Below are 15,903 nucleotides of genomic sequence, written 5' to 3'. Positions count from 1 at the left end.
GCTACATTGACCATCTAAGTTCACAATGTAAAAAGCAACTTGTGAAATTAGAGGATAATTTAGTACAACCACTAGCAACATATTAATGAATATTTCCGAAAAACTGGCACAAAGCTATTGTACTTGCGCATAATCGAGGAATATGGTACAGTACAGTAAGGGAAAATAGAATAAAGAGGCTCTTCCACTCTGCTCCTCTCCGCTTTCAAAACAACATGCTCTGTGTAGCACGTAGAACGTCACATTGACGCGACGCTGATGGCAAAGCAACGCTTATAGTGGATCTGAAGTGTAAAGGGGCAATTCATTTTTCACACAGGGGATTTGGGTGTTGCATAACTTTGTTAATTAAAATAAAATAAAATAATTATTAAGTGTTATTTATTCACTCAGGTTCCCTTTCTCTAATATTAGGTTTTGGTTGAAGATCTGAACATTCAGTGTCCAAATTATGCAAAAATAGAGAAAATCAGAAAGGGGAAACAAAACTTTTCACAGGTATAATGGCAGCTATAAAAACTGGACCAGTCAAAAGTTTGGACACACCTACTCATTCAAGGATTTTTCTTTATTTTTACTATTTTGTACATTGCAGAATAACAGTGAAGACATCAACACTATGAAATAACACATGGAATCATGTAGTAACCAAAAAGTGTTCAACAAATCAAAATACATTTTATACTTGAGATTCTTCAAAGTAGCCACCCTTGACTGACAGCTTTGCACACTCTTGGCATTCTCTCAACCAGCTTCCCCTGGAATACTTCTCCAACAGTGCAGCACTCCATTACTCTCCTTCTTGGTCAAATAGCCCTTACACAGCCTGGAGGTGTGTTGGGTCATTGTCCTGTTGAAAATCAAATGATAGTCCCACTAAGCACAAACCAGATGGGATGGCGTATCGCTGCAGAATGCTGTGGTAGCCATGCTGGTTAAGTGTGCCTTGAATTCTAAATAAATCACTGACAGTGTCACCAGCAAAGCACCCCCACACCTCTTCCTCCATGATTCACGGTGCGAATCACACATCCGGAAATCATCCATTCACCTACTGCGTCTCACAAAGACAAGGCGTTTGGAACCAAAGATCTCAAATTTGGACTTATCAGACCAAAGGACAGATTTCCACCGGTCTAATGTCCAATGCTCGTGTTTCTTGGCTCAAGCAAGTATCTTCTTATTATTAGTATCCTTTAGTAGTGGTTTCTGTGCAGCAATTCAACCATGAAGGCCTGATTCATGTAGTCTCCTCTAAACAGTTGATTTTGAGATGTGTCTGTTACTGAAACTCTGTAAAGCATTTATTTGGGCTGCAATTTCTGAGGCTGGTAACTCTAATGAACTTATCCTCTGCAGCAGAGGTAACTCTGGGTCTTCCTGGTTGACTCAAACACATTAAGGAAAGAAATTCCACAAATTAACAAGGCACACTAGTTAATTGAAATTCATTGAAATGCATGCCAAGTGTGCAAAGCTGCCATCAAGGCAAAGGGTGGCTACTTTGAAGAAACTAAAATATATTTTGATTTGTTTAACACTTTTTTGGTTACTACATGATTCAGTGTGTTATTTCATAGTTTTGATGGCTTCACTATTATTCTACAAGGTAGTAAATATTAAAAGTAAAGAAAAACCCTGGAATGAGTAAGTGTGTCCAAACCTTCAATTGGTACTGTATTTACCTATGACAATTCTGACTAGTCTTATTTATACTGTTACGTAGATCATAATTGGTCTTTAAACGACGCCAAAAAATACTAACTACACTATAACGTTATTGAATTGAGCAGTCCTGAGCAAGTCCAACTGTACTTACTTCAAATCTGCCATCTAGACCCTCTGCCAAAATAAAGGAAACCCCAACATAAAGTGTATTAATAGGGCGTTGGGCCACCACGAGCCAGAACAGCTTCAATGCACCTTGGCATAGTTTCTACAAGTGTCTGGAACTCTATTGGAGGGATGCGACACCACTCTTCAACAAGAATTTCAATAATTTTGTGTTTCGTTGATGGAAAGCGCTGTCTCAGGCGCCGCTCCTGAATCTCCCATAAGGTGTTCAATTGGGTTGAGAACGGGTGACTGAGGCGGCCATGGCATATGGGTTACATAGTTTTCGTGTTCATCAAACCATTCAGTGACCACTTGTGCAATGTGGATGGGGGCATAGCCATGGAAGCCAAAATAATGCCCAGAATAATGGCCTGCCCAGTTTTTTACATGACCTTAAGAATGATGGGATGTTAATTGCTTAATAAAATCAGGAACCACACCTGTGTGGAAGCACTACCTTTCAATATACTTTGTATCCCTTATTATATTTACTCAAGTGTTACCATTATTTTGGCAGTAGATTCCATTCCATTGATAAAGTACACTAGTGCCATCTACTGGTAGTATAACTGAACAGCATGATATTGATAAACGCTCACATGAACCTATAAAGATGACATTTGACAGACAAGATTGAGGCTTTAGAAATGTGTCTCAAAACAATTTATTCATACAATAATCAAACTTATATCCTTTGATAAATATGTACAAAAGCCCTGCATTGCTGCAATCATAGAGATGAATCTATGAATCATAGAGAACCAATCAATCATAGAGATGAATCTATGCCTTCAACAACAATTGAGAGTGCATTCCTTTACCATTTCACTTGTCCATATCCACATGAATTGCGCTAGGCAATCCAAAGTCCACATTACTGTCCAATGGAGACTGACTGGTGATCGTATAACAGGCCACAGAAAGGTCCGGTTGATGATGCGTTTCCTGTTCAAAGAGGTTAACCTTTCTCAGCGCTTCCTCTTAGCTTCAAACTTGTAGACGGCGGAGGCATTGATCGTCTCGTTGCTCACCTTCACCTTCTTGTTCTTATCCTGGACAGAGGAGACACCATAGAGATAGAATGTTCAACAGTATTACTATCATTTAGTGTGCCACCGTATTCTTGTGGGAGAGACACACAAGCACAACGAGGACCAAAGAAACCTCCTATAAAGTTAACAAGCAGGCTGTTCTTTCTAGAAGTAGATGCCCCCTTTGGGACAGTGGATAGAATCAAATGGATTAGAACAGAACACAATTTAAAAGCCTAGAATTAAGCACAACTTGTCCACCAGAGGGGGGGAAACGTACCTTTGGCTTTGCTAACATGTGAAGCGCCTAGAAATACCCCATCAATACAATTATCATGGGGAAATCCATGTCTTTCCCAAACACCGTCTTAAGCATTACGAATCATTAAGTTTATATGGCTTGTAGTCATCTCCTACTCACGTGTAGGTTTTTGCGTGTCTGGATCTTCTGGCCAATGACAAACATCTTCTTCTCCCGGTCAATCCGCTGGGACAAGATCTTATACTGGTGCCTCCTCTGTCTGGCCAACTTCTGCAGAGAGGAAAACACACACAACCATCAATACATGCAACAGAGAAATAGTCTGTACAGAGTTGAATAACCACACACCACCATAATTGAGAAATGTGAGAAATCTTGTGAATTCATGCTAACAAAAAGGCCTTAAAATGAGAGACTGGAATGGTCTAAAAAAAATTGCAAACTCGACCCACCAGGTGCCCTGGGCGAGCTAAAACGAATGTACCCCAGGAGGGACACTCCTGACTGACCTTTATCACGAGAGGCTCCACGGCACCCTGGATGGTCTGGCTCTCCAGCGTATGGAGGGTGGGCCGGTTGTACACTCTGTCCACCAGCTCAGGAACTGTATCCAGGTGGCTGGCCAGGTCAAAGTCTGCTACTGTAGTGGAACACAAAACCAGGAGATATCAGGGCTCTGTCAGTTTCAATGGTCTTCACCCATTTTGAATGTTATTTCGTATTTGCGCATCTCTGAGCGATGTTCTATAGATTCCCGGGGACATATCATGTTTTCATGTGTATCGGAGCTACCTGATCCTAGATCGGCTCTCCTATTCTTAGACGCTTTATGAATATGGGCCCTGATTCCTAGGTGTACAAGAAGAATGTCTGTACGTATGATGAAAGTGGGAGTTAATGGCATTCTGTATGAAATATCCAACGCAATACTACAAAATAACACTGCTCAGTGTGTATATACAGTTGAAGTCGGAAGTTTACATACACATAGTTTGGAGTCATTAAAACTTGTTTTTCAACGCCACAAATTTCTTGTTAACAAACTATAGTTTTGGCAAGTCGGTTAGGACATCTACTTTGTGCATGACAAGTAATTTTTCTAACAATTGTTTACAGACAGATTATTTCACTGTATCACAATTCCAGTGGGTCAGAAGTTCACATACACTAAGTTGACTGTGCCATTAAACAGCTTGGAAAATTCCAGAAAATGATGTCATGGATTTAGAAGCTTTAGAGGCTAATTGACAACATTTGAGTCAATAAGAGGTGTACCTGTGGATGTATTTCAAGGCCTACCTTCAAACTCAGTGCCTCTTTGCTTGACATTATGGGAAAATCAAAAGTAACCAGCCAAGACCTAAAAAAAAAATGTATAGATCTCCACAAGTCTGGTTCATCCTTGGGAGCAATTTCCAAACGCCTGAAGGTACCACATTCATCTGTGCAAACAATAGTATGCAAGTAGAAACACCATGGGACCACGCAGTCATCACACCGCTCAGGAACGAGACGTATTCTGTCTCCTAGAGGTGAACGTACTTTGGTTCGAAAAGTGCAAATCCATCCCAGAACAACAGCAAAGGACCTTGTGAAGATGCTGGAGGAAACAGGTACAAAGTACCTATATCCACAGTAAAACGAGTCCTATATCGACATAACCTGAAAGGCTGCTCAGCAAGGAAGAAGACATTGCTCCAAAACCGCCATTAAAAAAATACATTACGGTTTGCAACTACACACGAGGACAAAGATCGTACTTTTTGGAGAAATGTCCTCTGGTCTGTTGAAGCAAAAATAGAACTGTTTAGCCATAATGACCATCGTTATGTTTGGAGGGAAAAGGGGGAGGCTTGCAAGCCAAAGAACACAATCCCAACCATGAAGCACAGGGTGGCAGCATCATGTTGTGGGGGCGCATTGCTGCAGGAGGGACTGGTGCACTTCAAAATAGATGACCTCATGAGGAAAGAAAATTATGTCAATATATTGAAGCAACATCTCAAGACATCAGCCAGGAAGTTAAAGCTTGGCCACAAAAGGGTCTTCCAAAATGGACAATGACCCCAAGCATACTTCCAAAGTTGTGGCAAAATGGCTTAAGTACAACAAAGTCAAGGTATTGGAGTGGCCATCACAAAGCCCTGATCGTAACCCTATAGAACATTTGTGTGCAGAACTGAAAAAGCATGTGCGAGCAAGGAGGCCTACAAACCTAACTCAGTTAAACCAGCTCTGTCAGGAGGTATGGGCCAAAATCCACCCAACTTATTGTGGGAAGCTTGTGGAAGGCTACCCAAAAAGTTAAACACAAGTTAAACAATTTAAAGGCAATGCTACCAAATACTAATTGAGTGTATGTAAACTTCTGAACCACTGGGAATGTGATGAAAGAAATTAAAGCTGAAATAAATAATTTGCTCTACTATTATTCTGACATTTCACATTCTTAAAATAAAGTGGTGATCCTAACTGACCTAAGACAGGGGATTTATACTAGGATTAAATGTCAGGAATTGTGAAAAACGGAGTTTAAATGTATTTGGCTAAGTTGTATGTAAACTTCCGACTTCAACTGTACTTTGCTTGGTGTTTGTATTAATGTATTCCTCTACCTTCTTGCTTTGAGTCCAAGTAGAAGGTGTGCCCGTTTTTCTGTTTGCCGTCAGCGTCCAGGAGATGGAGTTCTGATTTCAACCTCTCAATTTTCTGAAGGCAATTCAAAACACTTAAGCCTGCACTTTCACCACTGTATACCACCATTGACAACTTCAGTGATTAAACAGAGCGAGCACAAGAAAGCAACAGTCTGCACGTTGCACTCCACGGGATAAATTAACAGTTGACGTTGTTCAATTGCTTTTAATAGGCTCTTATTTGTGCGGACTGGCATAGATTCCCCTCACAATTTCACACTGTACATATTCACAGCCCATTCATTTATCTAATCATACAGCTAAAAGGAAATAAGTTCATTCAAGAACATAAGGAACAGTTTACTCAAGTTTAAAAGGCACCACACTGAGCTCTTACCTTGCCCTCAGCCACTCTCTTCATCTCTACATATCTGATATCCTGCGTCCTCATCACCTTCCTCTGTTCCTCTGTATTCTCCTCCTCTGTTCCTTTAGCCTTATTTGCCACATGCACTCCATCCTTTCAGAACACAAGAGGACCAGAGATGAGGGGATTTTATTATCAGACCGCAGAAATGGCACAACCATTAATCTATCACGTTTTACATTCATTCTTATACCAGCAAGGATGAAATATGGACATGGTATGACAGTCAAACATGAAATGACCGTATAAGCTAGCTATTGTATTAGCCTGAGTGCCAGTTTGTTTGTGCCATCATGCCAACTGATTATCACACCTGACAATGAGCATGGGAGTTGGCAAGTGCACAAACATATCTGGGACTAGGCTACTCCTGTATAACCTGGTCCCAGATCTGTGAGGTCTTACTCCATTGTGTTTGGCTTGACAATGACCAGAGGAGTTGACAAGACAGCACAAATCTGGGACCAGGCTAAGCAACAACCAACGAGTGATGATTTACCTTAAGCTGAGAGCTGACCATCTTAAAATAGAACTCATCAGGGTTTTTGTCCAAGGCTTTTTTACGCAAAGCGGCAAGGGTGTTCTGTTTCTTGTGGTAGTCACTGAAAATGTCAAAACAAAGCGTATAAGATCAGCAACCAAATCAAATCTGTACATGGACCACACATATCTAGCTGTGTAGCTCATGTGACAGTTCAGCAAAGGTGTGTTACTAGAATAAGCATGAATTAGATCGACTTACTCCGCACGAAGTTTGTAATCCTTTTTCTTTTCAAGATGTCCCAGATGTTTTCTGAAAACAGGCTGTGGCACAAAATGAAAGATTATTAACGTTAGTTATTACAGTAGGCAACAGGAACCAAATTCACATTGTCATTAACTAGTTAGCAACATAATGCTACATGTCAACAACCACCAATCACACCAGTCAATACTTTACACTTTGGTAGCGGTACAAACAATAGCATTGCTACCTGGAAAGTTAACGCGTTAGCTAACTAGCGATAGTGACTAGCTAACGTAACAACTATCTCATCCTTACCTGGGATCTTTCTTTGTGATTTTTTTGTTGGGATTTCAATGCCTTTCTAAACGACGACATATTGCCAATTTTCTAAGTAAAAAATATATAATGTAGACAGTTCTACCTAAAACAATCAAATGCCTGAATAACTACAAAACCAAGACGCAAATGCCTCAAAATTCTCCCCTAGTAAAACACGTGGGTATACAAGAAGCGCTACTTCACTTTTCATTTAAGAAGATTCGCTATTTCTTCGCTCGCCGCTGGCAACCATATGTAGTACAAATCAAACCAATGATATTATGGTGAGCTCTCTTGATATTATGGTGGGTGAAATGAGTGATGACGAAATATTAATATATGTTTAGAATTTCCGTTTGTGTCATTATTCATATCAACAAAATACACAACATCAAACTTTTGTTGAAATTATCAGATGCGGTTGTTGCAATATTCGCAATTAAACAGTAGGTGGCAATGTTACACACATTTTGACAATGCCCTGATGTTGAAGGTACTACGTGATAGGTGTTTGGGTATGATGATGAGTCAAGCTCCTGTACATGTCATCTTTTTGATAATGAATGTCCTAATAAAGATGATATAACTAACCCCTTGGTCCTAAGGACTACCTTCTAGTATTCAGCAGAATATGCTCACTAAACTGAGGGGCTTAAAAGATCTATTTTAATGCTATTATATGCGTATATTGTTATTAATGTCATTTTTCAGCGTGAATTTAAAAAGTAGCTTTAACTTTCGTTGTTGTGAGGATAATCAAATAAAAATCAGCGATAAGACAACCAAATTAGCCATTCAGCCCAATAAACCCTTAAAGTTTTACTGTGTTGAAAGTTTTCCGTTAAAAGTTTTACTGTGTCTTTAAAATATCAACTTTGGCAATCTTTCTTCAAGCAGACCAAGGCAGATGCCAACATCCTGTTACAGAGACACTGAGCGCACATCACCACATTAGCTTTATATGGACTTTGTAATCATCGGCATCCAACACTGGGATTGTCCAGTCTGGTCTGTTCTGTCGCATGCTGCACAATGCCAGGCTTGGAACCAGGAAGAGCTCCATAACAAACCCAGGTCACTGCGCTAGTCAGTTTATATGTCTTGGCCATAGTTTTGATGCTCCAAATTACTTAAGTCACTGTAATGAAGGCCTGCTTTTGCCAAATAAGTTGTTTAACACAAACAGATAATAAACTCAGCAAAAAAAGAAACGTCCTCTCACTGTCAACTGCGTTTATTTTCAGCAAACTTATCATGTGTAAATATTTGTATGAACATAACGACATTCAACAACTGAGACATAAACTGAACAAGTTCCACAGGCATGTGACTAACAGAAATTGAATAATGTAAACCTGAACAAAGGGGGGTCAAAATCAAAGTAAGAGTCAGTATCTGGTGTGGCCACCAGCTGTGGCCACCAGCTGCAGTGCATCTCCTCCTCATGGATTGCACCAGATTTGCCAGTTCTTGCTGTAAGATGTTACCCCACTCTTCCACCAAGGCACCTGCAAGTTCCCGGACATTTCTGTGGGGAATGGCCCTAGTCCTCACCCTCGGATCCAACAGGTCCCAGATGTGCTCAATGGTATTGAGATCCGGGCTCTTCGCTGGCCATGGCAGAACACTGAAATTCCTGTCTTGCAGGAAATCACGCACAGAACGAGCAGCATGGCTGGTGGCATTGTCATGCTGGAGGGTCATGTCAGGATGAGCCTGCAGGAAGGGTACCACATGAGGGAGGAGGATGTCTTCCCTGTAACGCACAGCGTTGAGATTACCTGCAATGACAACAAGCTCAGTCCGATGATGCTGTGACACACCGCCCCAGACCATGACAGACCTTCCACTTCCAAACCTATCCCGCTCCAGAGTACAGGCCTCGGTGTAACGCTCATTCCTTCGACAATAAACGTGAATCCGACCATCACCCCTGGTGAGACAAAACCGTGACTCATCAGTAAAGAGCACTTTTTGCCAGTCCTGTCTGATCCAACGACGGTGGGTTTGTGCCCATAGGCGACGTTGTTGCCGGTGATGTCTGGTGAGGACCTGCCTTACAACAGGACTACAAGCCCTCAGTCCAGCCTCTCTCAGCCTATTGTGGACAGTCTGAGCACTGATGGAGGGATTGTGCGGTCCTGGTGTAACTCGGGCAGTTTTAGTTGCCATCCTGTACCTGTCCCACAGGTGTGATGTTCAGATGTACCGATCCTGTGCAGGTGTTGTTACACGTGGTCTGCCACTGCGAGCACAATCAGCTGTCCGTCCTGTCTCCCTGAAGCGCTGTCTTAGGTGTCTCACAGTACGGACATTGCAATTTATTGCCCTGGCCACATCTGCAGTTCTTATGCCTCCTTGCAGCATGCCTAAGGCACATTCCGCAGATGAGCAGGGACCCTGGGCATCTTTCTTTTGGTGTTTTTCAGAGTCAGTAGAAAGGCCTCTTTAGTGTCCTAAGTTTTCATAACTGTGACCTTAATTGCCTACTGTCTGTAAGCTGTTAGTGTCTTAATGACCGTTCCACAGGTGCATGTTCATTAATTGTTTATGGTTCATTGAACAAGCATGGGAAACAGTGTTTAAACCCTTTACAATGAAGATCTGTGAAGTTATTTGGATTTTTACAAATTGTCTTTGAACGACAGGGTCCTGAAAAAGGGACATATCTTTTTTTGCTGAATTTATGTTTGTGTTTTTCCAACATGAGTTCTTTATGTTTCCTGCTGGAGTCCAGACCCCGAATATGACTCATATCCAAATCAATGGTTTCAAATAACCTGTGACAAACATCAGTGACAAATGCCTCTGTTGATGGACACCTGAGTGGATCTCTCTCCTCAAATTTTTACTCTCACGTTCCCCTGGCAATGTTTCCGTTTATGATGTGGGAAACATGGAAAATAGGTAATTTACAGTACCAGTCAAAAGTTTGGACACACCTACTCATTCAAGGGTTTTTCTTAATTTGTACTATTTCCTACATTGTAGAATAATAGTGAAGACAGCAAAACTATGAAATAACATAAAATCAGGTCGTAACCAAAAAGGTGTGAAACAAATCAAAATATATTTTAGATTTGATATTCTTCAAAGTAGCCACCCTTGACTTGATGACAGCTTTGCACACTTTTGCCATTCTCTCAAACAGTTTCACGAGGAATGCTTTTCCAACAGTCTTGAAGGAGTTCCCACATATGCTGAGCACTTGTTGGCTGCTTTTCCTTCACTCTGTGGTCCAACTCATCCCAAACCATCTTAATTGGGTTGAGGTCGGGTGATTGTGGAGGACAGGTCCACTGATGCAGCACCATCATTCTCCTTCTTGGTCAAATAGTCCTTACACAACCTGGAGGTGTGTTTGGTCATTGTCCTGTTGACAAACAAATGATAGTCCCACTAAGCACAAACCAGATGGGATGGCATATCGCTGCAGAATGCTGTGGTAGCCATGCTGGTTAAGTGTGCCTTGAATTCAAAATAAATCACAGACAGTGTCACCAGCAAAGAAGCCCCACACCATCGAACCTCCTTCTCCATGCTTCACAGTGGGAACCACACATGAGGAGTTCATCCGTTCACCTACTCTGCATCTCACAAAGACACAGCGGTTGGAACCAAAAATCTCAAATTTGGTCTCCCCAGACCAAAGAACAGATTTCCACCGGTCTAATGTCCATTGCTCGTGTTTCTTGGCCCAAGCAAGTCTCTTCTTATTGGTATCCTTTAGTAGCAATTCGACCATGAAAACCTGATTCACGCAGTCTCCTCTGAACAGTTGATTTTGCATATCACCCCTACCTTGTCACAACACAACTGATTGGCTCAAATGCATTAAGAAGCAAAGAAATTCCACAAATTAACCTCTTAGACCTCTTGGATCACGTTTAACAAGGCACACCTGTTAATTGAAATGCATTCCAGGTGACTACCTCATGAAGCTGGTTGAGAGAATGCCAAGAGTGTGCAAAGCTACCATCAAGTCAAAGGGTGGCTACTTTGAAGAATATATAAAATATATTTTGATTTGTTTAACACTTTTTTGGTTACTACATGATTCCATATGTGTTATTTGATAGTTTTGATGTCTCACTATTATTCTACAATGTAGAAAATAGTACAAATAAAGAAAAACCCTATAATGAGTAGGTGTCTCCAAACTTTTGACTGGTACTGTATGTCAAAATATGTGGGGCCACAGTGCATGAACCAGAACCATGTTGGAAATTACACACTACCCATCTCTTTAGCACAAAAATAGTTATTATTAATACATTCCATATACAGTCACGGGCATCGAAAGCATGCTCTTCTCCTCAGTGACGTGCTTTCATGGCCACATCATTCCATGGAGAGGATAAGGGGGTACAACACCTCCTTGGGGAACACCGCTCTCTCTCGCTCCACTTCTTGATAGAATAATCCAAGGAGAGACCAGGCAAAGCCACAGTGGCACCAGATCCCTAATCCCTAATCTCATGTAGACTTTCACTTTGAGAATGCAATGGAAAAAGCTCAAGAAGGAAGAGGGATATTCCATTATTCCACAAACCATCTTTTTTTCTGGGTTTGCACTCTCTGTGCTCTATCCCCCATGACCACAAAGAATGTGTTTAATATGTGTGAGATTTGCCCAGCGAGCAGAATATTCTGCGGGTGATGAAGAAACCTCTGAATGGGTTCAGTGTTTCCACTTTATGTCACTCACTTGTTTTTCATTTTCATCTCTAATGACCCTACTGTTCGGGGTCCACCTCGGGGCCACTATGATATACTAGTCCACTAACATGAGTCTAATTACCAAAACACAGACAGCACTTTAGGATTTATGGGTTAAATAATGTCTGCGTAGATTGTGACTAATCAGCACTACAAGCCCAAGGCCTGTTGAATTATTGTAAGGGGTAAATAGTAGAATGAAGATTGTGAGTCATAACAAGTAGATCCTAGAGTGGGAGGACAAGAGCATTCGTCTAGGGTCAGGGAATTCGGAATACCCTTAAGGTGGCAGATCAAATCAAATCAAACTTTATTTGTCACATGCGCCGAATACAACAAGTGTAGACCTTACCATGAAATGCTTACTGACAAGCCCTTAATGAACAGTGCAGTTCAAGAAGAGTTAAGAAAATATTTACCAAATAAACTAAAGTAAAAGAATAATAAAAAGTAACACAATAACATAACAATAACGAGGCTTTATACAGGGGGTACCAGTACCGAGTCAGTGTGCGGGGGTACAGGTTAGAGGTAATTTGTACATGTAGGTAGGGGTGAAGTGACTATTCATAGATAATAAACAGCGAGTAGCAGCAGTGTACAAAACAAATGGGGGGGGGGGCGGGGTCAATGTAATAGTCAAGTGCAATTTGAATAATTGTTCAGTAGTTTTATGGCTTGGGGGTAGAAGCTGTTAAGGAGCCTTTAGGTCCTAGACTTGGCGCTCCGGTACCGCTTGCCGTGCGGTAGCAGAGAAAACAGTCTATGACTTGGGTGACTGGAGTCTGTGACAATTTTATGGGCTTTCCTCTGACACCGCCAATTATATAGGTCCTGGATTGCAGGAAGCTTGGCTCCAGTGATATACTGGGCCGTACGCATTGCCCTCTGTAGTGCTTTACGGTCAGATGCCAAGCAGTTGCCATACCAAATCAAAATCAAATCAAATCAAATTTATTTATATAGCCCTTCGTACATCAGCTGAAATCTCAAAGTGCTGTACAGAAACCCAGCCTAAAACCCCAAACAGCAAGCAATGCATGTGAAAGAAGCACGGTGGCTGGGAAAAACTCCCTAGGAAAAACTCCTGAGAAAGGCCAAAAACCTAGGAAGAAACCTAGAGAGGAACCAGGCTATGAGGGGTGGCCAGTCCTCTTCTGGCTGTGCCGGGTGGATATTATAACAGAACATAGTCAAGATGTTAAAATGTTCGTAAATGACCAGCATGGTCAAATAATAATAATCATAGTAATTGTCGAGGGTGCAACAAGCACGTCCGGTGAACAGGTCAGGGTTCCGTAGCCGCAGGCAGAACAGTTGAAACTGGAGCAGCAGCATGGCCAGGTGGACTGGGGACAGCAAGGAGTCATCATGCCAGGTAGTCCTAGGGCTCAGGTCCTCCGAGAGAAAGAAAGAAAGAAAGAAAGAGAGAATTAGAGAGAGCATATTTACATTCACACAGGACACCGGATAAGACAAGAGAATACTCCAGATGTAACAGACTGACCCTAGCCCCCCGACACATAAACTACTGCAGCATAAATACTGGAGGCTGAGACAGGAGGGATCAGAAGACACTGTGGCCCCATCCGATGATACCCCCGGACAGGGCCAAACAGGCAGGATATAACCCCACCCACTTTGCCAAAGCACAGCCCCCCACACCACTAGAGGGATATCTACAACCACCAACTTACCGTCCGAAGACAAGGCCGAGTATAGCCCACAAAGATGTCCGCCACGGCACAACCCAAGGGGGGGGCGCCAACCCAGACAGGAAGACCACGTCAGTGGCTCAACCTACTCAAGTGACGCACCCCTCCCATGGACGGCATGGAAGAACACCAGTAAGTCAGTGACTCAGCCCCTGTAAAAGGGTTAGAGGCAGAGAATCCCAGTGGGAAGAGGGGAACCGACAAGGCAGGGACAGCAAGGGCGGTTCGTTGCTCCAGCCTTTCCGTTCACCTTCACACTCCTGGGCCAGACTATACTTAATCATAGGACCTACTGAAGAGATAAGTCTTCAGTAAAGACTTAAAGGTTGAGACTGAGTCTGCGTCTCTCACATGGGTAGGCAGACCATTCCATAAAAATGGAGCTCTATAGGAGAAAGCCCTACCTCCAGCCGTTTGCTTAGAAATTCTAGGGACAATTAGGAGGCCTGCGTCTTGTGACCGTAGCGTACGTGTAGGTATGTACGGCAGGACCAAATCGGAAAGATAGGTAGGAGCAAGCCCATGTAATGCTTTGTAGGTTAGCAGTAAAACCTTGAAATCAGCCCTTGCCTTAACAGGAAGCCAGTGTAGGGAAGCTAGCACTGGAGTAATATGATCAAATTTTTTGGTTCTAGTCAGGATTCTAGCAGCCGTATTTAGCACTAACTGAAGTTTGTTTAGTGCTTTATCCGGGTAGCCGGAAAGTAGAGCATTGCAGTAGTCGAGCCTAGAAGTAACAAAAGCATGGATTAATTTTTCTGCGTCATTTTTGGACAGAAAGTTTCTGATTTTTGCAATGTTACGTAGATGGAAAAAAGCTGTCCTTGAAGCAGTCTTGATATGTTCTTCAAAAGAGAGATCAGGGTCCAGAGTAACGCCGAGGTCCTTCACAGTTTTATTTGAGACGACTGTACAACCATCCAGATTAATTGTCAGATTCAACAGAAGATCTCTTTGTTTCTTGGGACCTAGGACAAGCATCTCTGTTTTGTCCGAGTTTAAAAGTAGAAAATTTGCAGCCATCCACTTCCTTATGTCTGAAACACAGGCTTCTAGCGAGAGCAATTTTGGGGCTTCACCATGTTTCATTGAAATGTACAGCTGTGTGTCGTCCGCATAGCAGTGAAATTTAACATTATGTTTTCGAATGACATCCCCAAGAGGTAAAATATATAGTGAAAACAATAGTGGTCCTAGAACGGAACCTTGAGGAACACCGAAATTTACAATTGATTTGTCAGAGGACGAACCATTCACAGAGACAAACTGATATCTTTCCGACAGATAAGATCTAAACCAGGCCAGAACTTGTCCATGTAGACCAATTTGGGTTTCCAATCTCTCCAAAAGAATGTGGTGATCGATGGTATCAAAAGCGGCACTAAGATCTAGGAGCATGAGGACAGATGCAGAGCCTCGGTCTGACGTCATTAAAAGGTCATTTACCACCTTCACAAGTGCAGTCTCAGTGCTATGATGGGGTCTAAAACCAGACTGAAGCGTTTCGTATACATTGTTTGTCTTCAGGAAGGCAGTGAGTTGCTGCGCAACAACTTTTTCTAAAATTTTTGAGAGGAATGGAAGATTCGATATAGGCCGATAGTTTTTTATAATTTCTGGGTCAAGATTCGGCTTTTTCAAGAGAGGCTTTATTACTGCCACTTTTAGTGAGCTTGGTACACATCCGGTGGATAGAGAGCCGTTTATTATGTTCAACATAGGAGGGCCAAGCACAGGAAGCAGCTCTTTCAGTAGTTTAGTTGGAATAGGGTCCAGTATGCAGCTTGAGGGTTTGGAGGCCATGATTATTTTCATCATTGTGTCAAGAGATATAGTACTAAAACACTTTAGTATCTCCCTTGAGCCAAGGTCCTGGCAGAGTTGTGCAGACTCTGGACAATGAAGCCCTGGAGGAATACCCAGATTTAAAGAGGAGTCCGTAATTTGCTTTCTAATGATCATGATCTTTTCCTCAAAAAAGTTCATAAATTTATTACTGCTGAAGTGAAAGCCATCCTCCATTTGCGAATGCTGCTTTTTAGTTAGCTTTGCGACAGTGTCAAAAAGAAATTTCGGATTGTTCTTATTTTCCTCAATTAAGTTGGAAAAATAGGATGATCGTGCAGCAGTGAGGGCTCTTCGATACTGCACGGTACTGTCTTTCCAAGCTAGTCGGAAGACTTCCAGTTTAGTGTGGCGCCATTTCCGTTCCAATTTTCTGGAAGCTTGCTT

At 42.1% G+C, this 15,903-nt stretch overlaps 1 protein-coding gene across 2 annotated transcripts; it reads right to left on the bottom strand.

The window, feature by feature from the left end:
- Window positions 1-2,476: 2,476 nt before the first annotated feature.
- LOC115176930 (probable U3 small nucleolar RNA-associated protein 11) lies at window positions 2,477-7,458 on the bottom strand. Of its 2 annotated transcripts, XR_003872307.1 has the most exons (9): window positions 7,235-7,457; window positions 6,935-6,996; window positions 6,692-6,794; window positions 6,163-6,285; window positions 5,745-5,838; window positions 3,639-3,769; window positions 3,289-3,399; window positions 2,620-2,888; window positions 2,477-2,580 (listed from the first exon to the last, which is right to left on the bottom strand). XR_003872307.1 is itself a non-coding variant. In XM_029737336.1 (8 exons), the coding sequence occupies exons 1-8, from the start codon at window positions 7,292-7,294 to the stop codon at window positions 2,805-2,807; spliced, it is 768 nt and encodes a 255-aa protein (XP_029593196.1). In that variant the 5' UTR covers window positions 7,295-7,458; the 3' UTR covers window positions 2,477-2,804. The 2 variants fall into 2 exon arrangements, 1 of the variants encoding a protein (XP_029593196.1); XM_029737336.1 differs by having other exon boundaries at window positions 2,477-2,888; window positions 7,235-7,458.
- Window positions 7,459-15,903: the final 8,445 nt, after the last annotated feature.

Source organism: Salmo trutta, chromosome 3 (assembly GCF_901001165.1).
Source record: "Salmo trutta chromosome 3, fSalTru1.1, whole genome shotgun sequence".
NCBI lineage: Eukaryota > Metazoa > Chordata > Actinopteri > Salmoniformes > Salmonidae > Salmo > Salmo trutta.
This window is presented reverse-complemented; position numbering and strand designations above follow the sequence as displayed.